Source organism: Sinohyriopsis cumingii, chromosome 19 (assembly GCF_028554795.1).
Source record: "Sinohyriopsis cumingii isolate HCF-2022 chromosome 19, ASM2855479v2, whole genome shotgun sequence".
Taxonomy (NCBI): Eukaryota; Metazoa; Mollusca; class Bivalvia; order Unionida; family Unionidae; genus Sinohyriopsis; species Sinohyriopsis cumingii.
The window spans coordinates 52,821,303-52,845,755 of NC_142979.1; the positions used below are offsets into that span (position 1 = coordinate 52,821,303).

Here is a 24,453-nt window from a genome sequence, read left to right on the forward strand (position 1 = left end):
TATAAAGTGGTTTCACTTATAAGGCAGTGCTATTCATGGTTTCTATCAAACTGGTTTCCACTAAAATATCAGTTTGTAAAAGACACTTTTTCTGATGAGCTAACAATATATGGGGTGCTCAAAATTCTGTAAATTAATTTGGCTTCAGTTCAGATACCCATTTCAACCATTTATCTTATGAAACTAGGCTGAATATTCATTTATATTTCAGTAGGACACAAAATAAGCCCAGGTGCCTGGTACACAATGCTGCCCTTCCTGAAATTCACTTTTAGTCCTGCTTCTGAATAGCACAGTTGCAACAGTTTAATGTGCATGTTTATTCTGACAAGTAGATAATTGATGCTGCACATCCATAGGTTGACTATCTTAAGGTCATTCATTACATTCAAGTGATATAGTGTAGCAGTGGAGACTTTTAACTTGTTAGAGAAGATAAGTCTGCTGAATCCCTCTGATGATTTGAAATGCAACCTGCTTTAGATGTTTCAGAATTACAAGAACACCACTACCTTAAGGACCATGAGGCAAAGGCGTTACTACATTTTGATGAGCATGGTTATTGCTCCACCACATAAACTTTTTCCTCCCATCAAAAATATACAGTTTGTTAGAGTAAAGAATCTTAACTTTTGTCCAGGAATGGGAAAATAATTTTGTTAAGAGACACAGTTGGTACATCTCTTCTAGTTGTTTATCATTAGGATGAAATGTAAACAAATCTAGTAAAAATGGACTTGGCCAGCTGACAGTAGCTGAAATTAAGATTGCTCTGAACAGGTCGCATGTAAAATCTACCAGGAATTGGAACAATAAAGCGTTACCCCTTCTGTTGTTGTCTGCCACTGAAAATGATAACAATGTTGAGGAGAAAACGATGACTTTATTGTTTCTGGTTGCATGTAAAGATTGTTTATAATATCTTGCAGGGAATTGAGAATTTCAGAATATTATTAAAGAGAAAAAATATATCCAGATTCATAGTTTATTTTTCAAACTGTATTTCACCAGCAGGACTCACGATTGAAGTACTTGTCCGAACAGACAGTGTAGAAAGCGTTTTTTGGTCATACTTAAGCCACTTATTTATTTTTTCATGCATTTCTGGTACATTCTTAATCTCGTCTCTTGATCATATTAGCAATAATGCTCATTTGTCATCATTCAGTTGCTGCCATTTTGGTGGTGGCTGCACACCTAGCAAATACTTTCACAAGCTACAGTTGTCACTGCGTATTGCATTGAATGTTTATCAACAACAGTATCAATATTAAACACATTGTTCAATATAATTCTAGATTATTTATTGAGTTGATAAGCATGACCTTTTGCAATTGGTCAGTACTAGCTGAAGACCCTGTGCATATTATTACCATCAGTAATGAAATCAATGCTCGGAGGCTAGGTCCACCTGCATGAAGACTTTGGAAAATAATCACACTAATAAACTTGATGGGGCCCCGAGTGGCCGAGCGGTCTAAAGTGCTCTCCGTTGGATCACTGCCATCTCACCTCTGTCTGCGTGGGTTCGAGTCACGGATTCAGCCAATCTGGGTATGTGAGAAAGCTTGCCAGTAGCTTCTCGTGGGTCGGTGGTTCTTTCCGGGGGTTTTCCCGGGTTCTTCCTCCACCATTAATACTGGCCACAATGTATAACCTATCGTGTGCTGAAAAATGGCATTAAACCCTACAACAACAACAATAAACTTGATGAGTGCATGACATGTTTAACACATGTCCATTTGTGCTACAAACATTTGTACTTGGTTAAGTAGGATGTTGGTAAGTACTCATTTAACACAATAAACTGATTAGCTAACCGTTAAAGGGAATTCTGACTTGCAACCACTTCTTTGCTGCTATAATCGCATCTGGCCGTGATTTTCACTGCACCAACATATTAGTGATGGCTGAGTTTTAGTGATCCATTACAAAAATCACAAACATTGGGATAGCAGATTACCAGTAATTTCAAGCCCTGAGCAAGAAAATGTATGGGGGCCGAGTGGTCTAAAGCGCTCTCCGTCACGGATCACTGCCATCTCACCTCTGTCTGCGTGGGTTCGAGTCTCGGGCTCGGCCAATGTGGATATGTGAGAAAGCTTGCCGGTAGCTTCTTGTGGGTCAGTTCTTTCCGGGGTTTTCCTGGGTTCTTCCTCCACCATTACACCGTTAATACTGGCTGCCATGTATGGCCTATCTTGTGCTGAAAAATGGCGTTAAACCCTGTAACAACAACAATAACAAAAAGAAAATGTACACGGTATGATTACTGTCAAGTCTCATATATAATGGTAAAAAAATGTCAATACAGTTTTCAAGAAACAACACACATTTGTATGAATGTTAGTATGAAGAAAGAAAATGATAAACCAGAACTAAAAGTGTCATGTCAGATTAAAAGTGTCATGTACCAACTGGTGAATCATCATAATTACTTTTGCATGAAAACATCTTTGATCAGTAACTTAAAGGCTAGTAAATAAGTCCCTTATTTAATTGGATAAGAAGAAAATATCAGTAGTCTGTTTGTTTTTGTTAATCTGAGATTATGTTTATTGTTTTTCAGTGACATGCTCATAAATAATATCAGGCATGTCACACTGAGCTTGTAGGTAATGCCCAATGTGCCAACTAGAACTTCACCGACTCCTGGTAAGATGGCTTGTACTGAATCATCATCCATGTCACTTCCAGGAGCAGAAGCATCAGTTAATTCTTGGCCATTACTAATTTCGCAAAGAACATCCCCAGTTGTGTCGCTATCAGATTTAATATGATCCAAGAAATGAACATTATCTTTACCGGATCCTGGATCCAAAGTAGGAATTATGCATATCATTATCAATATCACTATCACTAGTATTGGCATATATTTGCTCACTAGACCTTGCCTTACCAAAACAGTTTGCAACACTATGGAAATATCATGCTGACAATACATTTATTTCACTCAGTTTTGTTTCCATTTGTGAGAACCAAACAAAGGCACAAAAACTTCATTACAAAAAGTGATTTTTTCATATTTTGAATATCTATATTGTCCCAGTAGTTATCCAGTAGTTTCATTTATGAATTGATATTGTTGACTTTGTTATAAAACGTTTCCTTATTTTAAGTTTTTGCGGTATAGCCTCAAGAATAATTAAGGATTTGACACTCCCCAACCCCATTTTTTTTCTTCTTCTTGGTATAAGCTTATGGGCACCTATATAAGAATAATGAAAGTGGAGATCATTGAATACTTGTGCAGACACAATCTTGAAAATGTTTATTTTTCATGTTTTTTTGGGAACAGTATGTGTAAATTAAAAATCTATTTCTCTGGTAAACTTTGCTACAACCAAATTCATTGTATATGCTGTTAAAGTTAATGAAGAGTCGGATTGTCCAAAATTACTGACTGCAATACTATCATTAACTAGGTACAGTTTGCTGTTATGTGTGATGTCAGTCTGGAACAAGCCAGTCAGCCACTGATGTCTAAGCATTATTGACTGCATGATTATTTCAAGTAAAAAGATGGATTTTGTGCAGTATATGGCAAAAATTGATGTGAGCACTGTGACAGGAAAGATGTTATTTTCCTTTCTTAATAAAGAAAGATAAAGAAAATAGTGATCTACTGAATATAATGTTAAACCTGGAAGTAAAATGAAAAACATTATAATAAGGCCCTAATGCTCATTCTGATTATTTCCCCAATCATATTTCAAGCAGTTATCACATCATGGATACATCTAAATGAAGAGAAAAGGATTTAGACATATGTAGGCAATCACCAGGAGAAAATCAGAGAGATAAGCATGAAAATCATCTTTTTCAAAGGGAACATAAATTTAAACTGCAACACACCTCTTCGTTAAACCTTTCCTTTGTATATTTATAATGGAGAAAGCAGAGCAGCATATACAGCTCTCCCTCATTATAATGCTATTCAGTATAATGCAACTCTGGATACAATGCTTTACCACTATGGACTGTGACTGAGATGACAGTTTTTAAAAAATATGACATTAACATTTCAAATTATCAGAACATGAAAAATTATGAAAATTGTTATACTCTTGTTCTGTCAAATGTATGACAATAATGGTTAAAAGAAAACAAAAATCTTATTATATTTTTATTACCTTTTCAAAACAAAAGTAAATGTTTTAATACCATATGGTGAAGAAATATATTTAGTGAACTACAATTACTACTACATGTTTGACAGGCATTTTGTTCCCATATGCAGTCATAAAATTTTCATTCATGTTTGCTACTCCAGTTAGCAGTTATGTACAACTACCAGGATAGAACAAGAAAGAGCTGTATCAAGCTGAAAATGGTGGAATATTATTTAAGTAAATCAGGGGTAACATTTAAAGGGTGTAGGTTTCCCCATGTACAATTTCAAAGAACTGTAGTGCATTGTCAGAGATGTTGATAATTTTGAGTTAAAATAGGGAATCTATTTATTTTCTCAATCTGGCTTAAAATGATATCAAAGTTAAATATGTTGAGATTTAAAAGCATCATCATTCTTTCTAGTAAAAATGAGAATTTGTTTTACTGTGCATTAGGTTGATTTATTCATATTGTTGTAAAATTCTTTAAACTAATTCCTTTAAATAAAAAAAAATGACGAGTTAAAATTTACTTTTAAGAAACATTTTATTCTTCATACACCACTTCAGTTTCTTGTAGTCATTGTGTATTCTACTCTAGGCATGTCTAGTGCAGTATGTCTATTTTCATTATGGTTTTTTCCATTATATACATGTGGCAATATAAAATAATCTCTTGAGGTTTTACCGTAATGGTCAATTATTTTGAAGAAGTACTTGTCTTGAAAACTTACTTCTGTTGCAGTAAGATGTAAAAGATGTACAGTAAATAAAAGTACGAGTTGGACATAGCATGCCCATGGTCAGTGGTTTACATACAAATTTTAATCAGCAATGAGCTTGATGTGCAGATGAGGAGAAAAGAATATAGTTTCTAATCATTTCAGTAATTGTTTACCACGTACATGTTAACAAATTTTGGTAAAAATTGCAGCCTTAAGCATTATTCATTTGAATTCCTTCGTTTCAACAGGATAGCTGTTCATTTCATAATCTGTTGCAAATTCCATATGCAATTGCTTCATTTGTAAGTTCTTTTTTCTACGACACTTTTGCATGCATATCTGTTTAGGTAATATTTGTATCATCTTTTGTGAGGGTCATACTTTTTAAGTGCAATTGTTTGTAACAATGCAGTAGAAATTTCCATACTGAAACAATTGTAATGAAGCAATTCCAGATCTGATGGTTTCACCTTGTATTGTTGGTCCCAACTGAAAATGGTAGTGGTCCAACTACAGGACTGGGGGTTATTTTTTGTTGCCTGTGCTCATACAATAATTAGTTCTGTAATTATAGTAGAATAATTAGTTCTATAATTAAAGTGGCTATGTTAAGGGCTTCGGATATGTACTTGCCAAGCATCTGAGTCATAACAATCAGTACAATTTCCTGTTGAATCATTCTTAGTGGAAACTTTTTCCCAATTTTAGGCATAAAATCTTATTTTATTTCATGGATGGGAAACAGTAACAACCCTGGTTTCATGCAATTTCATTTGCATCTTCTTAGCATGCCAAACTCATGACTCAAAGGGCACAGGTTCAAAGTATACATTTTATCATTATTAGCATGTTTGTTCAGATACCCATGTTTAGCTATTATTCTTATGATTATTAATACGTTAAAAAATATATATACTGCAGTGTTTTTTCTGATGGTTGGGCTGCCTGAGGCGACACTTGCCCAGGGTGCCATTTCATCCAGCATGAACTTTGATGGTCATGATGTTAGTGTGAACTTTTACCTGTTTAAGTAAAAATATTCAAATAACCTACTTGCTTTCTCATCCACAACTTAACATTTACACTATTGGAATACAGCATTCCCTCACTATAAGGCCCTTCATTATAATATAATTCCTATTATAAGGCAAGTATGTTCATGAATCCCATTTTAAATAATACTAGTTATACCATGTACTTCATTAATGATAAGATAGTACACATTGCAACTCCCAGACAGTGTTAAATATAAGGGAGTACAGTTATTTTCCTTTAATCAAATACTTCAGAGATTGGACTAGCATTGACAGTAACTGATTTAATACAAACAATCTTCTCTTTCAGTTTCATGTGGAGAAGTGCAGTTGAGAGACTTTACACAGGATGAACCATACAGTAAGAGAGCAGCTGCCCGAATGAAAGACAGAGCTCAGTTCTTTAAGACTGTACCCTGTTGGTTTTATTCACACCATCCTGACGGCTGTCCCAGGACATCCAAGAAATGCAGTTTTGCTCATGGAAATGATGAATTAAGGGACAGACCCATAAAATCTGAGTGATTAGGTGGATCATGTACTTCTCATATATCAGATAAATTTATTAGTTTCAAGATACAAATCTTATGTTCTTTCCTTGGACAATAAAGTAGTGATTGTACACTGGAGAAGAATTATTGTGATTTTAATCTTTGAACAGGTATCTTTTGCAGTTAATAAATCTTGATCAGCACCATTTTCATCACATGGATCTGTTCTGGTCTAAAATAAAATTCACAAAATAAAGTCAAACTTTGCTGCAGTGATAAAAATGATTTATTATTATAAGCTATTTCCAGCAAAAGACATGTTACCAGATTCACATGCTCTGCCAAATTATTTGATGATTAAAACAAAATGGGAGATTAAATGTAGAACTATTAGCAATGGGTGTTCAGTAGTCCCCCTCTTATAAGGCCACCCCTATTGCAGCAGGGAAGTGGCCTTATAATGAGGGTGGCCTTTCTAGAGGGGGATGACAAATGTGAATAGTAAATAACATATGAAGAAAGTCACATGTACATTTAATTCTAAACCATTTAATATTTTCATTAAAAAATCACATGCATGTTGTGAAATAAATGTAAAACAAACGGTTTCATCATTTTCAAAAGAATGTTATGAATAACCATTGATATAGTTTTAGAATTGTCTTTATAATTATGTTTCAGATCACATCATCTGTTTCTTTGTTGGTAACAGTTTAAAAAAACAAACCAGTCTCGTCACAATTAAAAATATCCTTCTTGTCATATCCCCTGCATATGTTGTTTAGTCTTTTGTTCCAATCTTTGATAACTTCATTATTAACATCAGCTGATTCTCCACTAAGGACAGAACACTTAATATTGTGATGCACCTGAAATATGTGCAATCATCCGTTACTTGTTGTAAAGTCGTCATATCCCAATTCAACAGACAAAATTGTTGCTTTTTCTTGTCATTCAAATCAGAATAAAAACATCTTCTGGCTCAAACAGTCTTCCTTTCTCCATCGATTTCACCTTCCCAGTTCTGCAGAATCATTCCTTATCTTTCACAATATTGTTTATCTGAGTCTTTCTGACATTAGTTTTCTGCAAGGATCCTCGACCCCACCCCCCACCTCTAGGTCAGTCGAATTACTTTTACTGTCTCTTCTAAACTGAGAATTTTTCTTTTCCTTGATGACATGTTTATCTTTTTGCAGTAAGTTGTTCATGTTGCCAACTACAATACTGATAAAACAATTTTTTATGCATCTAAAAAAAATTCCCATGTGTTTGTAAAGGAAGTGATCTTGTCACGTGATTTGTTAGTCACAGTCTGGTACCCTATTGTTTTTATACATTTCTTTATACTAAGTGAGAGAAGCCAAAACGGCTTCGATATGTACCATTAACATCATGCAGATTTGACCTTGCGACTGTTAGGATTTGTAATGTTGACAATTATTGTCAGTAGTATTAGCCACTAATTATCAAAGTGAACAAGCTGAACATCTTACTAAGGGAAGCCATAAAGACTCTCAAACCATTTTCCAGCTGACGTGTATTGTACATCGATGCTGCCACATATCAGCTGTTACTACTGTTCAATAATTGTAATCTTAACAATTATCAGAGTGACTAAACTGGACATCTTATGATAACACAGCAGTAAGGCTAATTGGATTACATGTACTTACCCTTTGTACGGATTAAAATTCGAGTCTTTCTCGGCTTTATGGAATAAATGTGGCCTCTCGTGAGGTGTAAATCAAATATTATTAACCTTAGTGGTACATGTACTTTAGTCAACACTTCTTTCAGTAACGAAAACCTGACATCGGGAAACAGAAATCGGATTACTTATCACACATTATGAATAAAATACTGGTTCTGGATACATATTAAAATAAAATGTGGCCGCTTGTGAGGGATAAATTTTATATTATTGCACTAATATGCTGGCCGCGTTAGCCTGGTGGCCTTTCATGAAGGGTACTTTTGAAAACAAACTCGTCGGTGCCAACAGATTCTGGCCATAAGGAGCGGGTGGCCGCTGGTCAGGGGGCCGTTTAAGAGGGGGACTACTGTATTGCAAAGGGCCATGAGGAAATGAAAGTCTCCTAAAATGATGTGGAATGCTGGGAATTAACTTGTACAGGGTATCATCAGTATAAAGGTACCTGTCAGATCTGGTTGGAACGAACAAATATGGGTAAAGCGGTGCTACAGAAACTAGTGTCGGGAAGGGAAATCGGGGCAAAATTCATACAAATGGTATCATATAAAGTTGGAAATAAACTTCAAATGTTTGGGTAAGTAAAGCTACTGAAATGAAAATTAAAAGAATGAGCAATTAGGGATCACAACTCTCTAAATAAAAACAAAAATGGCCAAATCACTCTTCTGAGGTCTTGAAAGTATAAAGCTGCATCCCAAACTGGATTCAACTGAGAAAATTTCCAGTAAAGGAGTCTGACTAAAACCACTGTTTATGGACAGAAGGACTTTAGTGAGTAGGGCCCACATGAGTCTACGTGTTTACTTTCTAAAGAATGGTCAATACTGGATTGTTTCCACTGTAACATGACCTCGGCCTGCGAAGAGGGTTTTAAAAAATTATGAACCTGAACAATTAGGTTAGAATTAAATTTAAAAAATGAGGATGCTAGAATATACACAGGCACTCTTTGTTCGTACCTCACTTTACCCGCAGATGACAAAAGAAACCTTTCATCTGAAATGACAGATGAACATCACTGGAATGTGAAACATTAAATTGATTGCTTTAATATTTATACTTAAGATGACTACTCTCATCAAATACAATACTATAACGTTGTTCATGGGAACTATAAAAGTGGAGTGCCTTACTGTAAGGGAATACAGTACTTTACAATACATTTTCTCATAATGTTTTGCAGACTGGGGACAATTTTCATATACAAGAAAAACAAAATTCAAACAAATATTTTTATTCAAGAGACTTTATATCACTGGATAAACTGTATAAAATTCCAAACATTTTAAGCTGTGAGACTGTTGTCAAATAAAACTTAATTTACAGCTTGTGTGTTTTCAAGTTTCTATCAATTCTCTTTCTTGATAGAAAAATATTTTTGAAAACAATATCTGGTAATTTTGTAAAAAGACTTTCAAATTACCACACAGAGCAATACAACTGATCTATATACTTAAAGAGTCTCTTTTTTTAATGATGATGATGCTCCATTTCTTCCTCGTAACCAGTGCCAGGAATGGCATTGGTCTGGGCATTGTGGAATAGGGAATGGTTTCCATCACCCCATGGGAATGGCTGAAATTAGATAAAAGAGAAGCTAGTTATTTCAATACCTTTAGTGAAATCAAATTTCTGACTCAAGGGAATACAACATGACATTGATGCAAAGCATCAAATCACCCTCAACAAAGAGTTGCAATGACTATAGGTTGAGCAGGAATTTGTGCAATTAAAATTTTGACATTTTACAATTGCGTTTATTAATAAATAACATGTACTACTTTATGATAGAGCTCTCTTTTAAAGCTTTTATGTTTGGCAGTTTTATTAAAGTAATTGCTGATCCTTTCAAATCCCTTATAATATGTAACAATAACCTGTGTCATCATAAAACAGCACGAGTATTACATTTGTAAAAATTGATTAGGAATCTAAATTGTATTAATAACTATTACTATTCATGACATCACACCTGTATCATAGTGATAGTAGAAATCTATGAAAATAATGTAAATTGCAACAGACTGATGAACAAGTGTCCCTAGAAGGGACTAATGCTCTACCGAGTGAAAAGAATTTACAGGAGTTCAAGATGAGACCATTTCTTCCTTTTAACTATTAAGCATTGAAACCATCTTAAGCAGTAACAAACTGTCAAATTAGTTGCCGTGGTGCAAATATTGGATGTAAGCTTGGCACTATTTTCATTCAGGAAGAAGTAGATATCATTAGACGTTTTTTGATGAAACACGATGTCATAATGATCATTCATTCAGGGGGTGTAATGATAATATTTTAAAGATGATTATTATGGCAGCCATACTGGACGTAAGAATGACACCATTTTCCTTTAGACCAAAATAGGTTTCATAAAGAGCATATAGGTGAAAACCATGTTGCTATAGTCATCCATTTGGGAGGAGCAGCCATAACCATATTTCATACTGTATTTCAGAAATGTACCATTTTAATTCAGAATCAAGTGGACATCACAAGTCTTTCAGTGAAAACCCCATGTTCATATGACCTTCCATTCAGGAGTAGCAGCAACAACATATTTTCAAGATAGCAGCCATTTTGGACAGGATATCATAACAAATACTTTAGTAAAAACCACACATGCTGATATCTGAAAGAGTAGCAATAATAAGAGTTTCAAGATTGCCATTGCTGTGGCGAAATTGGACAACAGATTTCATTTATGATCAAAGAGATGTCATAAGAAGTCCAAATTCATTCAGGAGTAACAAAAAAGATTTTCAAGTTGGCTGTCATAGCAGCAATACTGGATGTTGAGAGCAGCATCATTTTCATTTAGAACCAGCTAGACCATGGGCTGAATGGATATGCAGTTTCAGTTGCATTGTCCATTCAAAGAATAATTTTATTAGTTCATTTTTCTTTTAAAGTCGTACTTTTAACAGTCTCCTGAAGCAATATTATAGCCCAACACATTACATGTAAGCCAATACAAAAAGCAGCCAAATAAATCTTTTTAACCAAATGGGAGTTAACTTACTGCCTTTCATAAAATGTGTACTATCGTAGGTTTCACTTTACATCGTCCTATAACACATTATCCAAATATCAAGGAGGATAATGATTCATCTTCTTTCTAATAAGTTACACTTGAACTTTAAGATCTTTCTTTTATTGCAGCAAAAGTTAAAAACCAACAAAATCTGCAATGACCCGCTGACTTTGTAAGTTTACTGATTTCTTTGCTGTGAAATAATGTCTTAGGTTATAATGTGTTCTCCAGATATCTTATGGCAAACGAGGACAGATTTTTAAAAAATTCTAAAATCCTGTCACGAAAGGGTTATTCACTTTTGCAGTCTTTGCAATCACGCGACCAGAAGCCACACTGGTAATCCTAATGAATGTGCCGTATTCCAGTCAAGGGAATTATTTTCTCCATTTTTCGTTAAAGTTAGATCCAGTTACTCTTTTGTGTTCTGCTTCTTTCACTTTCTTCGCTAATGCTTTTTAGTCACGACATTTTAATCTGGAGATCACTTTCTAGTGCAACAAGTCTTGAGGTTAAACATCTAGATGACAGCTTGCTGAGCTAGATGGAAATCGCGAGATTCGGGGAAGCTACTCCGTCATAACATTGCCTATGCTAGTCTGGTTCATTGTTTCGTATGTTCCCGTGTTGCACTCTGCTATACAAATAGAGAAGCACAAGGCAGGGAGCAAACAAAGCAGGGAACTAGTCAATGCCTATACTCGAAGTATATACGATGCCATCCATCGTCCAATGCATTGGGTATTAAATAAATCCTGATCATATTATGAAAATTCTCTGCATCAAAAACAACGCACGGCAACAAAAATGTGTGCATCAATTTTCTCCAGCGTGCGTCCCTGACACATGAATGTGCTTGTAGAGGGAAAGCTACCAGTAGGATCTTTACAAAAGAACTGAATTCTGATAAAGATGCACTAAGCAAGAGGTGTGTGACCGGTATTTTTTCCCTCTTATGATAGATAAGACACAGGGACTGCAAGAGAAATGAAGGATACAGAAAAAAATCAAATCTTCCAATTACCTACCCTCACCTTAGAAACGTGTTCAATACAAAAAATAAATAATTACAAATGTCCCTTTTACACAGAGGGAAACATAACTGACCAATGTACACCAAGTGTATGGAATAATAACTCTCAAGAGAGCTAAAGTGTATAACAACCAAAGAGGTTTTTGTCTTAAAACAATCAGGATATACATTTAAATATAAAAGATGAAATTAGCATGTTTTACAAAACTGAATTACTCATTTTCCTCTAGGAAAAGGCACTAATCTTCTTAAATGTCAACAATGAAGAACACTGCAGCGTGACAACCGAAAAATATATGGGAGGGTCCTTCATGCACGCCTAATGTATAGGATTATATTGCAGGGGCTTATATGGTATTTCATGATAATGAGTTATGTCCCTTTATAAAGCTCAAGTGACTTTTGAAGTCCAAAAGGCTAACAGAGCAATAGGAAGGACCTTATTATTAGAAATATGTACTTTGTAACAGAAGAGTAAACAGCATCCCAAAGCTTTAATGGGATTTTAATTCCGCAAATCATCAATCCAACAAACGACTAGAGAAATGATTCAAAGTGTTGCAAAAAGCAAAAATTTCAGTTGAATATAGCCACTGATGTAGAATTTGTATAACTTACAAAAACAATAACATTGAAGTTATATAACTTTAAAAACATGGAATCTTAACAATCAAACACCACAATCAAAAAAGTGAGTTTGAATGTCGAGTTCTGTGCTCTGAAATTATAGTTATATTATGCACATATCACTATTGGAATACTTGCCTTGGTTCTTTTTCGGAGATGCTCATACTCAATATAATCTGGCCGTGCGTGTTCCTCTCCAACGATAAAGGCATTATAGTAGCAAAGGGATATACCCGGAATAGCAACAAAGAAAGTTAGTAACTTCCATCGCTTCATACCACCTGAAAAACAGATGATGTCCTGTAATGATTGAAACACTATAATTAACCATGACAATGTTAGGATATGGTGATAACATCAATCTTGACTCCATGAAAAAGTTATAATTCTTAAATATGTCAAAGATAGATATTTTTTAGCATGTTTCATGCATAATTGATAAACATTTTGGTTGTTGTTGTTGTTGTGGGGTTTAACGCCATTTTTCAGTACACGATAGGCTATGCATTGTGGCCAGTATTAATGGTGGAGGAAGAACCCAGGAAAAACCACCGACCCACGAGAAGCTACTGGAAAGCTTTCTCACATACCCACACTGGCAGAATCCTAGACTCGAACCCACGCAGACAGAGGTGAGATGGCAGTGATCCGTAACTGAGAGCGCTTTAGATCACTCGGCCACTCGGGGCCCCAAACATTTTGGTAAATCATCCGCTATATATATATATGCCAATGAAGGAGCATGTTGTTGGAAGAATTGCAAAATGTCAGAAATGAAAACAACTTCACAAAAAGTTGGTCCTTTGAGTACTGCTCAGAAATTTCATGTCAAAATGATTCAAATAAACATCATCAGTCATACATTCTGCAGTAGTGGGAAAACGGAATGGACAGAAATTGATAATTACAAACTGATTTTGGTAAAAGTTTCTTTTAACTGCTTTTGCACCACAAATGATTATTCATAATTATTTTAAATAATACAAGTTTCATCACATTGATTTCATAATGGCATTTGATTTTGAAATGAAAATATTAAATATTTTAAAGATAGTTAAACTTCTTAGTTTATATGCAATTATTTTATATAAATATGCTATTGTAACCTGCTAGACTTTTAGCATAGTTGTATGTGCACCTAACTGTGGTACATACGAACCACGATTACTAAAACTCCTGCCATCACTAATCTATTGAAGCAGTGAAAATATACACCAGTTGCTATAATAACAGTTAACATGTCGCCTTGTGCCAGTTGTATCAAACAGAATGTGAGATGTCATTCCCGTTCATTGTTAATTGTGCTGCGTTAAATGAATGGCTACCCACATCCTGTACTTGATGAGATACAATAAATCCCAGAGTGGAAATAGGTTGTTCCATGGTTCAAGCAAATTAGGATGATTATTGTTAAATTAGTCCTATCACACACATGAAAGTATCCTGGTGTACTGGCCCTAAACACTGATTTCAATATGGATGATACAAAATTATACATGTATGTGGTATCAGGCTAGTATTGGTCAATAAGGAAGAGATTTTCTACAAGACAACTTAAGGAATATTATACTGAATACAGTAGCATATTTTAAAATTTATACTGTTAACAATCACTCAATGCACCGTTCAGTGAAAATTGGAAAGTACATGTACACTGTATGTAGTAGCATTTCATGGCCTATGTACAAAAAGGGTTATATGACATCTAAAGATCAGGTCAGACAAATGAAGTTAACTTTTAGAAAGAGTTGCAGGCACCACTGAAACATCAAGAAAAAGATGATGATGAACATAGTGCAATCATAAACAAGAACATAAGAAAATACTAAAAGAATTCCAGAAATGCTGTAAAATGCACATGAATGGCTCAAGTATGACCCAGAAAAGGATGTTAAATTGTGCACTTTCTGCACCACTTATTCAGAGAAATACAAAAGTGTGTAGTGCACTTCATTATGATTCTCTGACAAGTGTAAAAACTTTCATAAATTGTACCTTAAAATTGCACCAATACTGGTACTAAAGTCGTAAACCAATACTGGTACTAAAGTCGTAAACCCAACAGATGCCAAACTATGGCATGCTGTTGGACCAAGAAAAAGATCACAGACTTGGCTTAACACAAAATGAATAGAAACTTTCAACTTTCTATGAGTCTTGTTTGTGAAATATAGTTATTCTCATTTAGAATTGATGTTATGAAAAAGAAATTTTTAATTAGCAATTGAACTGACTTTTGAGTTTTGCAGGATCAGTGAAACAAAATCTTAATTTTAAGCTGACACAGTCAACAAGGCTGCATTCCATGGTAAATGGTTAGGTAATGTATGCATTCTGGCCAGGCATTTTTAATTCAGAAAAATGTAACTCCAGGGCAGTTTTTACTGCTTTATCTGCTCTTTCATTACCCTTAATACTAATGTGATTAATCAGCTAGCGATGCAAAAGACCTTTTCCATATTACTGGAACAAATTGAGTTTCTGCAAGATTTTGTATATAAACTGGTTGTCATATTTCAGGTTTGGCAAGGCTTTCAGAGTCAAAAGAGAATCAGAAAAGATTTTTACAAATTTTCAGGGGTGAAGGGGTGGGTGGGGTTCAATGTAGTTTAAAGTTATGAATACGGCTATAAATTCTATTGAAATAAGGAGTCTTTATTTGGTAATCTGCTTACAATATGGCGACATGTCATGTTGCAATGGCAGAACTAACCATGTCTCCACCATTCAAACCATCTGTGTACAGGAAGATGGGGCCACAATAAGGATCTGACTTCACTGAATCTACCTCCACCAATGATTATTATTTCAAAACCTTTTGAATTTTCAAGGACCAAATATTATTTGGGAGGTTCTGATAACCATGGTAGTTGTTGTTGTTGTAGGGTTTAATGCCATTTTTCAGCACACGACAGGCTATACATGGTGGCCAGTATTAATGGTGGAGGAAGAATTTGGTTAAACCCAGGATAGAACCACCGACTCATGAGAAGCACCTGGCAAGCTTTCTCACATAGCCACATTGGCTGAATCCGAGACTCGAACCCACGCAGACAGAGGTGAGATGGCAATGATCTGTAATGGAGAGTGCTTTAGACCACTCGGCCACCCCAGTAACCATGGTAGTGATTCGGGAATACAGAATGTTCTAATATTTGCAACACTGATTTTTGTTGTTTCTAGGATAAGATTAATTCGTATACCAAAAGGTGGAATGAAATTTGGTTTTGGTGTGTACAATGTCTGGTATTTTAATCTAAAAATGACACAAAGCCACACAAAGCCTGCTAGAGACATGCAAAGTAAAATTATAAAAGTTTATTTATGTTCTAAAATACATGTATATTGATGATTAAATTAACCTAACAAAAGACTAGTTTTCAACATAATCATGCTGAATTAACTGACCAAAATTTGAGTGACAAAGTTCGGAATGTAATGTTGATAATAACAAAGTCTAACAAATTTATATTTAAAATGTTTGTTATTATTATAAACTGCTGATTTGACTTATTATCAAAAGAAAATACAATTTTTAGATATATCATGTCTGAATAAGTTATCAATAATGTGTCTACTTTCATCTCCATTCAACAAAGCAAAATAAAGGCACACAAAGCCAGACAAAGTCATATTTGAAGGGTGCATTTATAATGCAATGTGTTTCATGAATAATCAACCAAACTGAAATTATTATCATTAATGAGATAGAAATCTGTATGCACTTAAATCCTAAGAAAGACAGAGAAACTAGGCAATGAGAAGATACTCTAGTATGGAATGCATTATACACATATTTCCCTACATAATTTTGAGTTGTTAAATCTTCAGTTAGTTTGTACATGAATGGCTTCTGCAAAAAAAAGGATCAATATAAGACTTTCTAAGCGAGAGATATAGACAGATTAAGACGAAATAATATTCATGTTCGATCTCATTACTTAAAGTTCACATATTCTTTCAATCTTTCTTCTTCTACAATTCTACTGGTCTCAATATTGCTGATCACACACACAGCCTAGAAATATTTTCAAGCCAAATCCAACTATTGAAAAAAAAAATCTAATAAAAAAAAATTCATGTTTGTCATAAGCATATGTGACTGCATATAATACAAGTAATCCTTTGTAAGGCTGTGAATCATCCTACATTTTTCAGGAGCCCACTTGTTTCCTGTCTGAATTGTTTTTCTTAATTCCACTAAATTTCCTCAGTATTTTAGAGTTTTATGTTTGCTGTTTTCTCATAATACAATAGTAACATAGGAGTAGCAAACTTATCTACAACAAGGGGTTGGCCATTTAATGTTTGGGGGTGGGGTGGGACCATGATTTTCTTTCAAGCTGAAATATTTTCACTTTATCTCAATCTTTTTTTCCTCCAAATAATACCAAGGATATAATAAGTGTTATACTGGTATACTGCAGTACAAAGTTTTCACAGTAACCAACTTTATTATTGCACTGTTTCTTTGGCTACAGGTTGTTTCGCCCTGACCCCTATTAAGTTTTGTCCCCAAGAAATATCTGTCCTACCAACCACTACAAAGACATGGCCAAAATGGCACATCTGCATTTAAACTGACACTACTGGAAAAATATTTACTGTTGATTAAAAAAAATGATTGTGAATAAATATGTTAGAACTTGAAAATATTTGCTTTGCCTACTTGTTGATCATTCCCAGTGCTCAAAAATCCAAAAGCCACACACATGGGGCCCCTCTAATTTTGGATCGGGCCCCTAATGTATTCTAATTAATGTTTTCATCGGGCTTGTTGATAAAACACTGATGCGCTGATGAAGCAGAAATTTATTTTCAACATGGATCATGTTGAAAGACTAGTAAATTATTAATAGTTATCCACATGTATGCCCCATACCCTTATGAAGATCATCCAATTATTATACTTAGCTGCAAACTTTGTTTTCAAAGCAAAGTACATAATTTATAAATGGAGAACAGATTGCCTGGGTTACCATAACTAAGGTTCAAATGGCTTTAACATACATATGATTATAAAATACTGTTTTGGATAATTATGTGCCAGATACCAGCCAAATCAGTACTGGAACTTTTCAGCAATTGTTTCAACCTGTAGAATGACGCTTGGCCATGTTATAAAACTTAGGTTAGCATGTATACACAAGCTGATAATTGATTACTTTATTGGTGTAATCTGGAGAGTTTAGGCGAAATGGCACAAGTTTTAGAGTATTGTAAGTAATAAAGGGATAAAAGGTGGTTATGTTTGCTTCTGAGTCGTTGATTAAAAAGTGAACATCCTTTGGCGGAGTTGAATAAAAGAGGAAAGCCAGACTAAAAATGATTTTTGCAAAACCACTTGAGTATTTTTATGGTCTTGTTTAATTGAAGTGGTTTCAAGCTAAAGTTTAATGAAAAATAATTCAGCCTTCCCATGCTCATGCTTACACTAGTGTAATGAAACACGAGTTAAACATATTAAACATAAACTATAAATCAAGTTTCAGATGCTAAATGAACATAAACACCGTTGATCCACCGAGTAAGGAGGACATTGTTAGAGCAATTAGACAACAGCTTATCTCAGGACCTGAAGGAAAACATTAAAGTTTTTGAGATCTAACTAAAGACTCAAGTCAGTTAAATATGATTTTGTTTTTGTCTTTTCATACCTGAATTGTAGCAATATCAACCTTTGGTGACAATTGATATTAAAAAATGAGCAATTTTGGGTATATGGAAATTGGAGTCGGGGCTTGTGATTTTTTTTTTGGTCACCAGCTCTTGGCCTATGTTTAAAAGAAAAAATCTTTGAGTCCTGGTTCCTTCTTAATATCTGTTTAACCCAATTAACGCAGCAGCAGTACATGGAATGAGATGTTTTTAAACTTATAATACTGGAAAATATTTACTGTTGATATAAAATGCACATTGTCTGGTAGTAAAGTGCTAATTTGATTAACACGCATCTACATGTATTACAACACACAAAAATAATCACAAATACCTGAGTAGATGTGTACTATCTTTAACTCAATTAACGCAGAGGTAGTATAAGGAACGTTTGAAAATTTTGATTCTATAATAAGTTTATTTCTCTGTGATCTGGATTTTTCTCCTTTACTTCTATTTGAGTTTCAATTATTTTTTATATTAAAGTCAAGTTTACAGTGTATGTATTAGACCAGAACACAATATTTTAAAATAACTTACTATACTTACAGACTAATAAGTTAGCATTAATATTTTAACAAATATGGTTATATAAACTAAAACTTCATCTGAGATAGTGATTATGATTTGGTTACACTGGGATAAATATTCCAAGTTATAATGGCTTAATACAAAGAACCATATTGTAGGCTGTCAAAAACAGTTATAACTACCTGAACACCAAGGCAAAAGAAGTATAAAAAATACAAAAAAAATAAAAGACTCTTGACAGATCAAAGTGGAAATCGGAATGGAACATCTTTCAACATATCAAACTTATTCACTGCCTTCAACTCTCTCACATAATTGGATAGTTTTGATGCAGACTTGGATGATCTTCAACCAATTCTGACAACAGGCGAGTCAACTGTCTCCTTAATGGACTGATGTCTAACATGTACACTATACTGAAAGCCCCAAAATTGTCCCCAAAAAAGCCAAACCAAAGAACAAAGTACCAGGTGACAAGAACTCAAAAATTATGACAAAAGTCTGAAATGACCAGAATACAGAAATTTTAAAAGAATAATACACATTTTTTTGTTACGATTTTGTCAGGCTTTCTATGATATAATAAATTTTCAATTTATCTTCCAAAAGATAATGCACATAATGTCATACACTTTTATAATTACTTCCCTTTAAATCACTGTTACCATATCTTTGGTCATCTTTCTTAGCAAATGTATTGGAAACATTATCTCCATCAAAAATTGAATGATTTCCAGATGTCTGCGTGAATGCAAAAAAAAAAAAAGGGAATAAAATAGTATATAACCAATATTATATACAAAATAAATCCTTTATGTATAGTTCTGAACTTCTCATTATGCTAGTATGTGACAAATTCCATTCCTTTAAATAATGTCAAAGATTCAGGCTGACCCAAAAGATGACAGACACCTTTCACAAGGGAGGTAAACCATAATGGAACCAAAAAGGTCTATTACAATTCATGCATTATCTAATATTTCTCTTCTGGTAGTCACCATTTCTGCAACCACTGACGAGAGCAAAATAATTTGAAACTTTGGTCTATTTCTATACTGCCATTTTGCTATGTCATCATCACTATCCTTGTAGCAGCTCTATGTAATTTTTGGAAAGTTAAGACTATCCAAATACATCTTTATGAACTTTAATACGGACAAAATAACAGATAATCAAATTCCAGAAAAATATACCTTTAAAATTTTGCAAACTTTAAGACATGGAAATATTAGTCATACATATAACTCGTCATATCCACCAAACTGTGCACTATTTATTGTCCTGGATAATTACAGCTAAGACACCAAGAAGTAAATAATAGCCCACATATAATAAAACATGCGAAAACCTTTATATGATGCAGATACAGCCCGTGATAAAGATTCATATTTTGAAACAATGAGTAATAATTTCAATGGTCTGAAATTTGTGTCTGCAATGTTACGTGTAATCCATTGGATCATATGGGGACTTTTTATTGTGGTGCTCAAATAGTTCTCTTAACATCACATTAAACTTCCTTACATCATTAAAACACGCAGATATTGCCATCTGTCGTTATATGCGAAATCAAATGTGACTACAATCAGAGGAGCACCAATTTTGTTCAGGTAGCAGAAGTTTCATCTGAATCAAAGGTAACAGTTACATTAGACTATTGGTTGTAGTAATTTTAATGCCAGAAACGGTGTTTCTGAAGAAGGTATGTTCTTTCTCTGTAGATTTATGTACATTTGGTTGAATCTGTAAAAGTGCCTTTACATGGCTAGCTGCATTATTTTGACCAACATACCATATTACTGTTTTGCATTATAAAAGCTGCATTTAATTTAGGACAGAGTAATGGCTTTTGTATCCGTCCTTAATGCAGCAAGTACTACGTTGCTTTGACATTATCTTCAGGACTATCGTTTTTGGTAATGCAAATAACTAAGACATAAAACTTCATTATCTTAATTATCTCATCTATTTTCTCTCCACCCATTTATTTATTTTGCTTCTATTTACATTTTTTTATGAAATTATGGATTTTTCAACATCTCTTGTAATGTTTTATTTTAATTTACTTGAATATCTATAGATCATTTGCAGTCTTCGTTGGGATTTGGTGTCCAAGTTATGAGTAACAACTGTAGTTTCTAAACAAAATATGGTTCATTACCATATATACTTACGTATAAGTCAAATAATTTAGGAAAAAAATAAAGCCCTGGAAGAAGGGGTGTGTGTTGGTTTGTCCATGGGCCAATGTCTAAGCTTGACAGTTTTTAAGTCTTTTTGTTGACTACTGTAATGGCTGTAAATCTTGGGACCCGAAAAAATAATTGTTTTTCAGTGTCCTAAGACATATGCATGTAAAAAAATCAGTTTCGGTGTCCCGACACTTATTGAACTGTTATAAAACACTATGATTGATTTTGCTATTATTTTGCATGAGCATATTGTCTGATTTCTCCAACACAAAATTAAATAAAGGTAAATATTGACTATAAATTCATTGGCCGGTTGAGATTAACAGGTGACCAGGCTGCACTTACATAGTGCAAAGCATGCATAGTCACTTAAATCCTTTTTTATTCCCAAACATTATATGCAGAATTTGCTTTATTCATTGTTTTGACCAAATTGCGTACTTCCAGATAACATTTCAGCTAGTCCATAATAACTGTTTCATTTATGCTCAATCATGCGCTCACAAGTTACTCATTTTCAATGATATAAGTGCTCATACAAACTGAGGTAATATTTAAGAAAATGAACGCATGTTTAAATGTACAAGGCACATAACCAGCGTAACTTACATGTTCACGAAGCGTGGTAATAATAAAGGATAAAATTCTTATTATAATCAACTAAGATCATCATCAATCTACTTTAGTTTTGTGTTTTGGCTGAACAATGGTAAGCCTGAACGTTCGACGCCTCCTTTGTTGATAGTTGGCCTGATTTGTGCTTCATTTTCCTACAGCAATACAGGCCAGTTAATCATTAAAACCCTGAGACTGGCTCGTGTTAATGGGGAATTGTGAACGGCAACCATACCAGTTCATTTATGTGTAATTGCCTTTCATTCCATAATATCAGCACGATTACCGTAGTTTTGTAAAACTGGGTGTAAGGTATACCTGTAAAGTGTCAGAGGAAACCAATTTGACCGCTGCAGTGAAGGTCGACTGCGTTACAAACAATATAGCAGTAAAGATATATGTAACGAATATTATAATAATCTACTTAAACAAAACATTAGTATAGCTATTAGAAACGATATTCTGCTTTCATACTTTCATGATGTGATCCACCGGCTACTGCGGTGGCGTATCTCCGCAAACCGAGGGTAAATGCTCCCAGTCGCGAGGCCATCTTGTTTAATATGCTGGATGTAGTCTGGATCTAATATCAGAAACCTTTTCAGCCTTAACTTTATACTAAAACAGAAGTACAAAACCAGACCATTATATTTTGTGGTTGATTATTATCAGTTTAATTGTCATTGAACGATAAACGAGCTAAATTTAAATTGAACAATTTAACTAAATATAATTTCTTTTCTCAAAAATAAATGGCAATAATTCCAGTTTTCGTTTGCATAGGTCTAGTCTGGTTCCCTGAGTTGTAAATGCCTTCCGTTGCAATCGGCCATTCGTATAGGGGGCGCTCACCAGTTATTATGTACTTTGGAGAGAGTGACGTATATAAGGTGAAGTTCTTTGCATCTAAAACATGCACCGTGGAGAGAATGTTAGCTTACCTATATGCTACTTTAACGTAATGTGGCGAAATTTCTTTGGATATTGTACTTTTTAAAATTGTACATGATCTTAACAAACTGTTATCTAAAATGACTGTCCCCTTGTGCTAAAAAAATAATAATCAGCTGAATTAGTCTAATGTACACTATCCGTAGCAGCTATTAAAATAGGGGAAATGAATTTTTCCAGACTAGACACTACGAGCCTCTGAAAGTGCAATGAATGAATTACCAAATGTATAAAAAAATATCGGCTCTTTTTAAAATACAATTTACTTCTGAAGTTCAGGAAGTTAAAATGATCAAGTGGATCTAGACCTGTTTGTGAAAGATGCACATCTGGAGTAAGGCCAAGCTGTATACTGTATAACCCATATTACACCCAACAATCAAACACCAAAATAAAGGAAATTAAAGGTTCTTTGAATTACACCTAAAATATTCGAAGTCTATTTTAAATAGACAGTATGACCAGTGATGATAGCAGGGGAAATTCTTTTTCTTTAAAATTCTAACTATGCAAAATATGAAACTATAGAGCGCCACCATAACGAGTGCAACTCAGTGAGCATACGAAACATGGAACTAAACTAATTAATTAGGGAACCGGCCTGGACTGATGCTAGACTAGTCCCATATCGTAATTAAATGCGTATGACAAGAATGCATGTAACAACGACACCACTCTGTGCCATAGTTGCTAAGTACTACTCAATTGGACATAGAGCACAATTAATTTTACTATATGTTCTCTACATTTGTTTCTCAGTACTGACCTTTCCACTGTGTGACAATCAATGCAAATCATATGTTAATTTAAAATACCTTCAAAGATGACTTCATGGTGAAGTTCTTGTCAAAGGTTGACCTGTTCTTTTTTGAGATGCTGGGCTGTCAACAGAGCAGCATGTAAATATAACACAGATTTCACTTCCGAATCATCACCAAGGCCTTATTACTCACTGTGCACTGTCGCCAAATTACACACAGACAACAACACCCTGAGCTCATATTATCAAGAATAAACAATTACCTTTAAATTCATAAATAAAACTCTTCTATCACCAACAAAATGAGAGAGGAAAAAATGTTCCAAAAATAGACTAGAACTACATTACTTAACTGGAAGTACTAATTGTGACCTGATTCCAATTGTGGACATTATCCCTACGCCGACTTGGACCCATCTCTGAGGACACGTAATTAGTTCCAAACACGTTTTTGTTAAAATCAGTCTACTACATCTCATGGAACTAATCTTAAACTAAGCACAATTCTTTCAATTAAAGTGTGTTAACGTGTGTTTGCTAAGCGTACAATTGCCGATATTTATTAGAGCACTTCTGTTATAAAATATTACTTCCTACCTTTCTCAGAGTCAAGACCTTCCACTTCCGCAGAAAAATAAAACTTGGACTAATTTCGCGAGGGAAAATGCTTCAAACACAAAATCCCGTGTGGGAAACACAACCCCCTCCCTTATTTAGCTTAACCAGTCAGAATTAAATAGATCTAACCGTCGAAAATGTACACATAACCAGCGAAGTTAGAATAATAGTTCCGCCTTTATTAAATAAACTAATTGCTGGAATATTTCCCTTTATGGCACTCAGATCAAACGGCACAAAATTGTCCCTGGAATGTCTCCACCTTGTCATTTATTTCCGTTACTTAAATCCTAATTCACATTGCCTGGTCCAAATGTCTGCCGGTTATCCCAATTAAAAATCAATCACGCCCAAAACG

At 34.3% G+C, this 24,453-nt stretch overlaps 2 protein-coding genes across 2 annotated transcripts in view; one reads left to right on the plus strand and one right to left on the minus strand.

Moving 5' to 3' along the window:
• LOC149775708 (putative tRNA (uracil-O(2)-)-methyltransferase) overlaps positions 1-7,349 on the plus strand; it is a 66,211-nt gene extending 58,862 nt beyond the window's left edge. The window contains exon 11 of the mRNA XM_089943879.1: positions 6,182-7,349. Coding sequence (XP_089800005.1) covers positions 6,182-6,396 — 215 coding nt within the window. The 3' untranslated portion in view covers positions 6,397-7,349. The remainder of the gene's footprint in view (positions 1-6,181) is intronic.
• A 1,948-nt stretch (positions 7,350-9,297) lies between these two features.
• Positions 9,298-22,398, minus strand: LOC149775709 (cytochrome c oxidase subunit 6A, mitochondrial-like). Its single transcript, XM_089943880.1, has 3 exons — positions 22,241-22,398; positions 12,909-13,051; positions 9,298-9,654 (listed from the first exon to the last, which is right to left on the minus strand). The coding sequence occupies exons 1-3, from the start codon at positions 22,317-22,319 to the stop codon at positions 9,550-9,552; spliced, it is 327 nt and encodes a 108-aa protein (XP_089800006.1). The 5' UTR covers positions 22,320-22,398; the 3' UTR covers positions 9,298-9,549.
• Positions 22,399-24,453: the final 2,055 nt, after the last annotated feature.

Bases quoted from the DNA above. Each gene is read 5' to 3' on its own strand.
- LOC149775709 (XM_089943880.1), bottom strand. From the start codon at position 22,319: ATGGCCTCGCGACTGGGAGCATTTACCCTCGGTTTGCGGAGATACGCC. The intron at 13,052-22,240 runs GTATGAAAGCAG...TCTGTTTTTCAG, and splicing joins CGGTGGATCACATCATGAAA to GTGGTATGAAGCGATGGAAG. The intron at 9,655-12,908 runs GCAAGTATTCCA...ATCTAATTTCAG, and splicing joins ATCTCCGAAAAAGAACCAAG to CCATTCCCATGGGGTGATGG.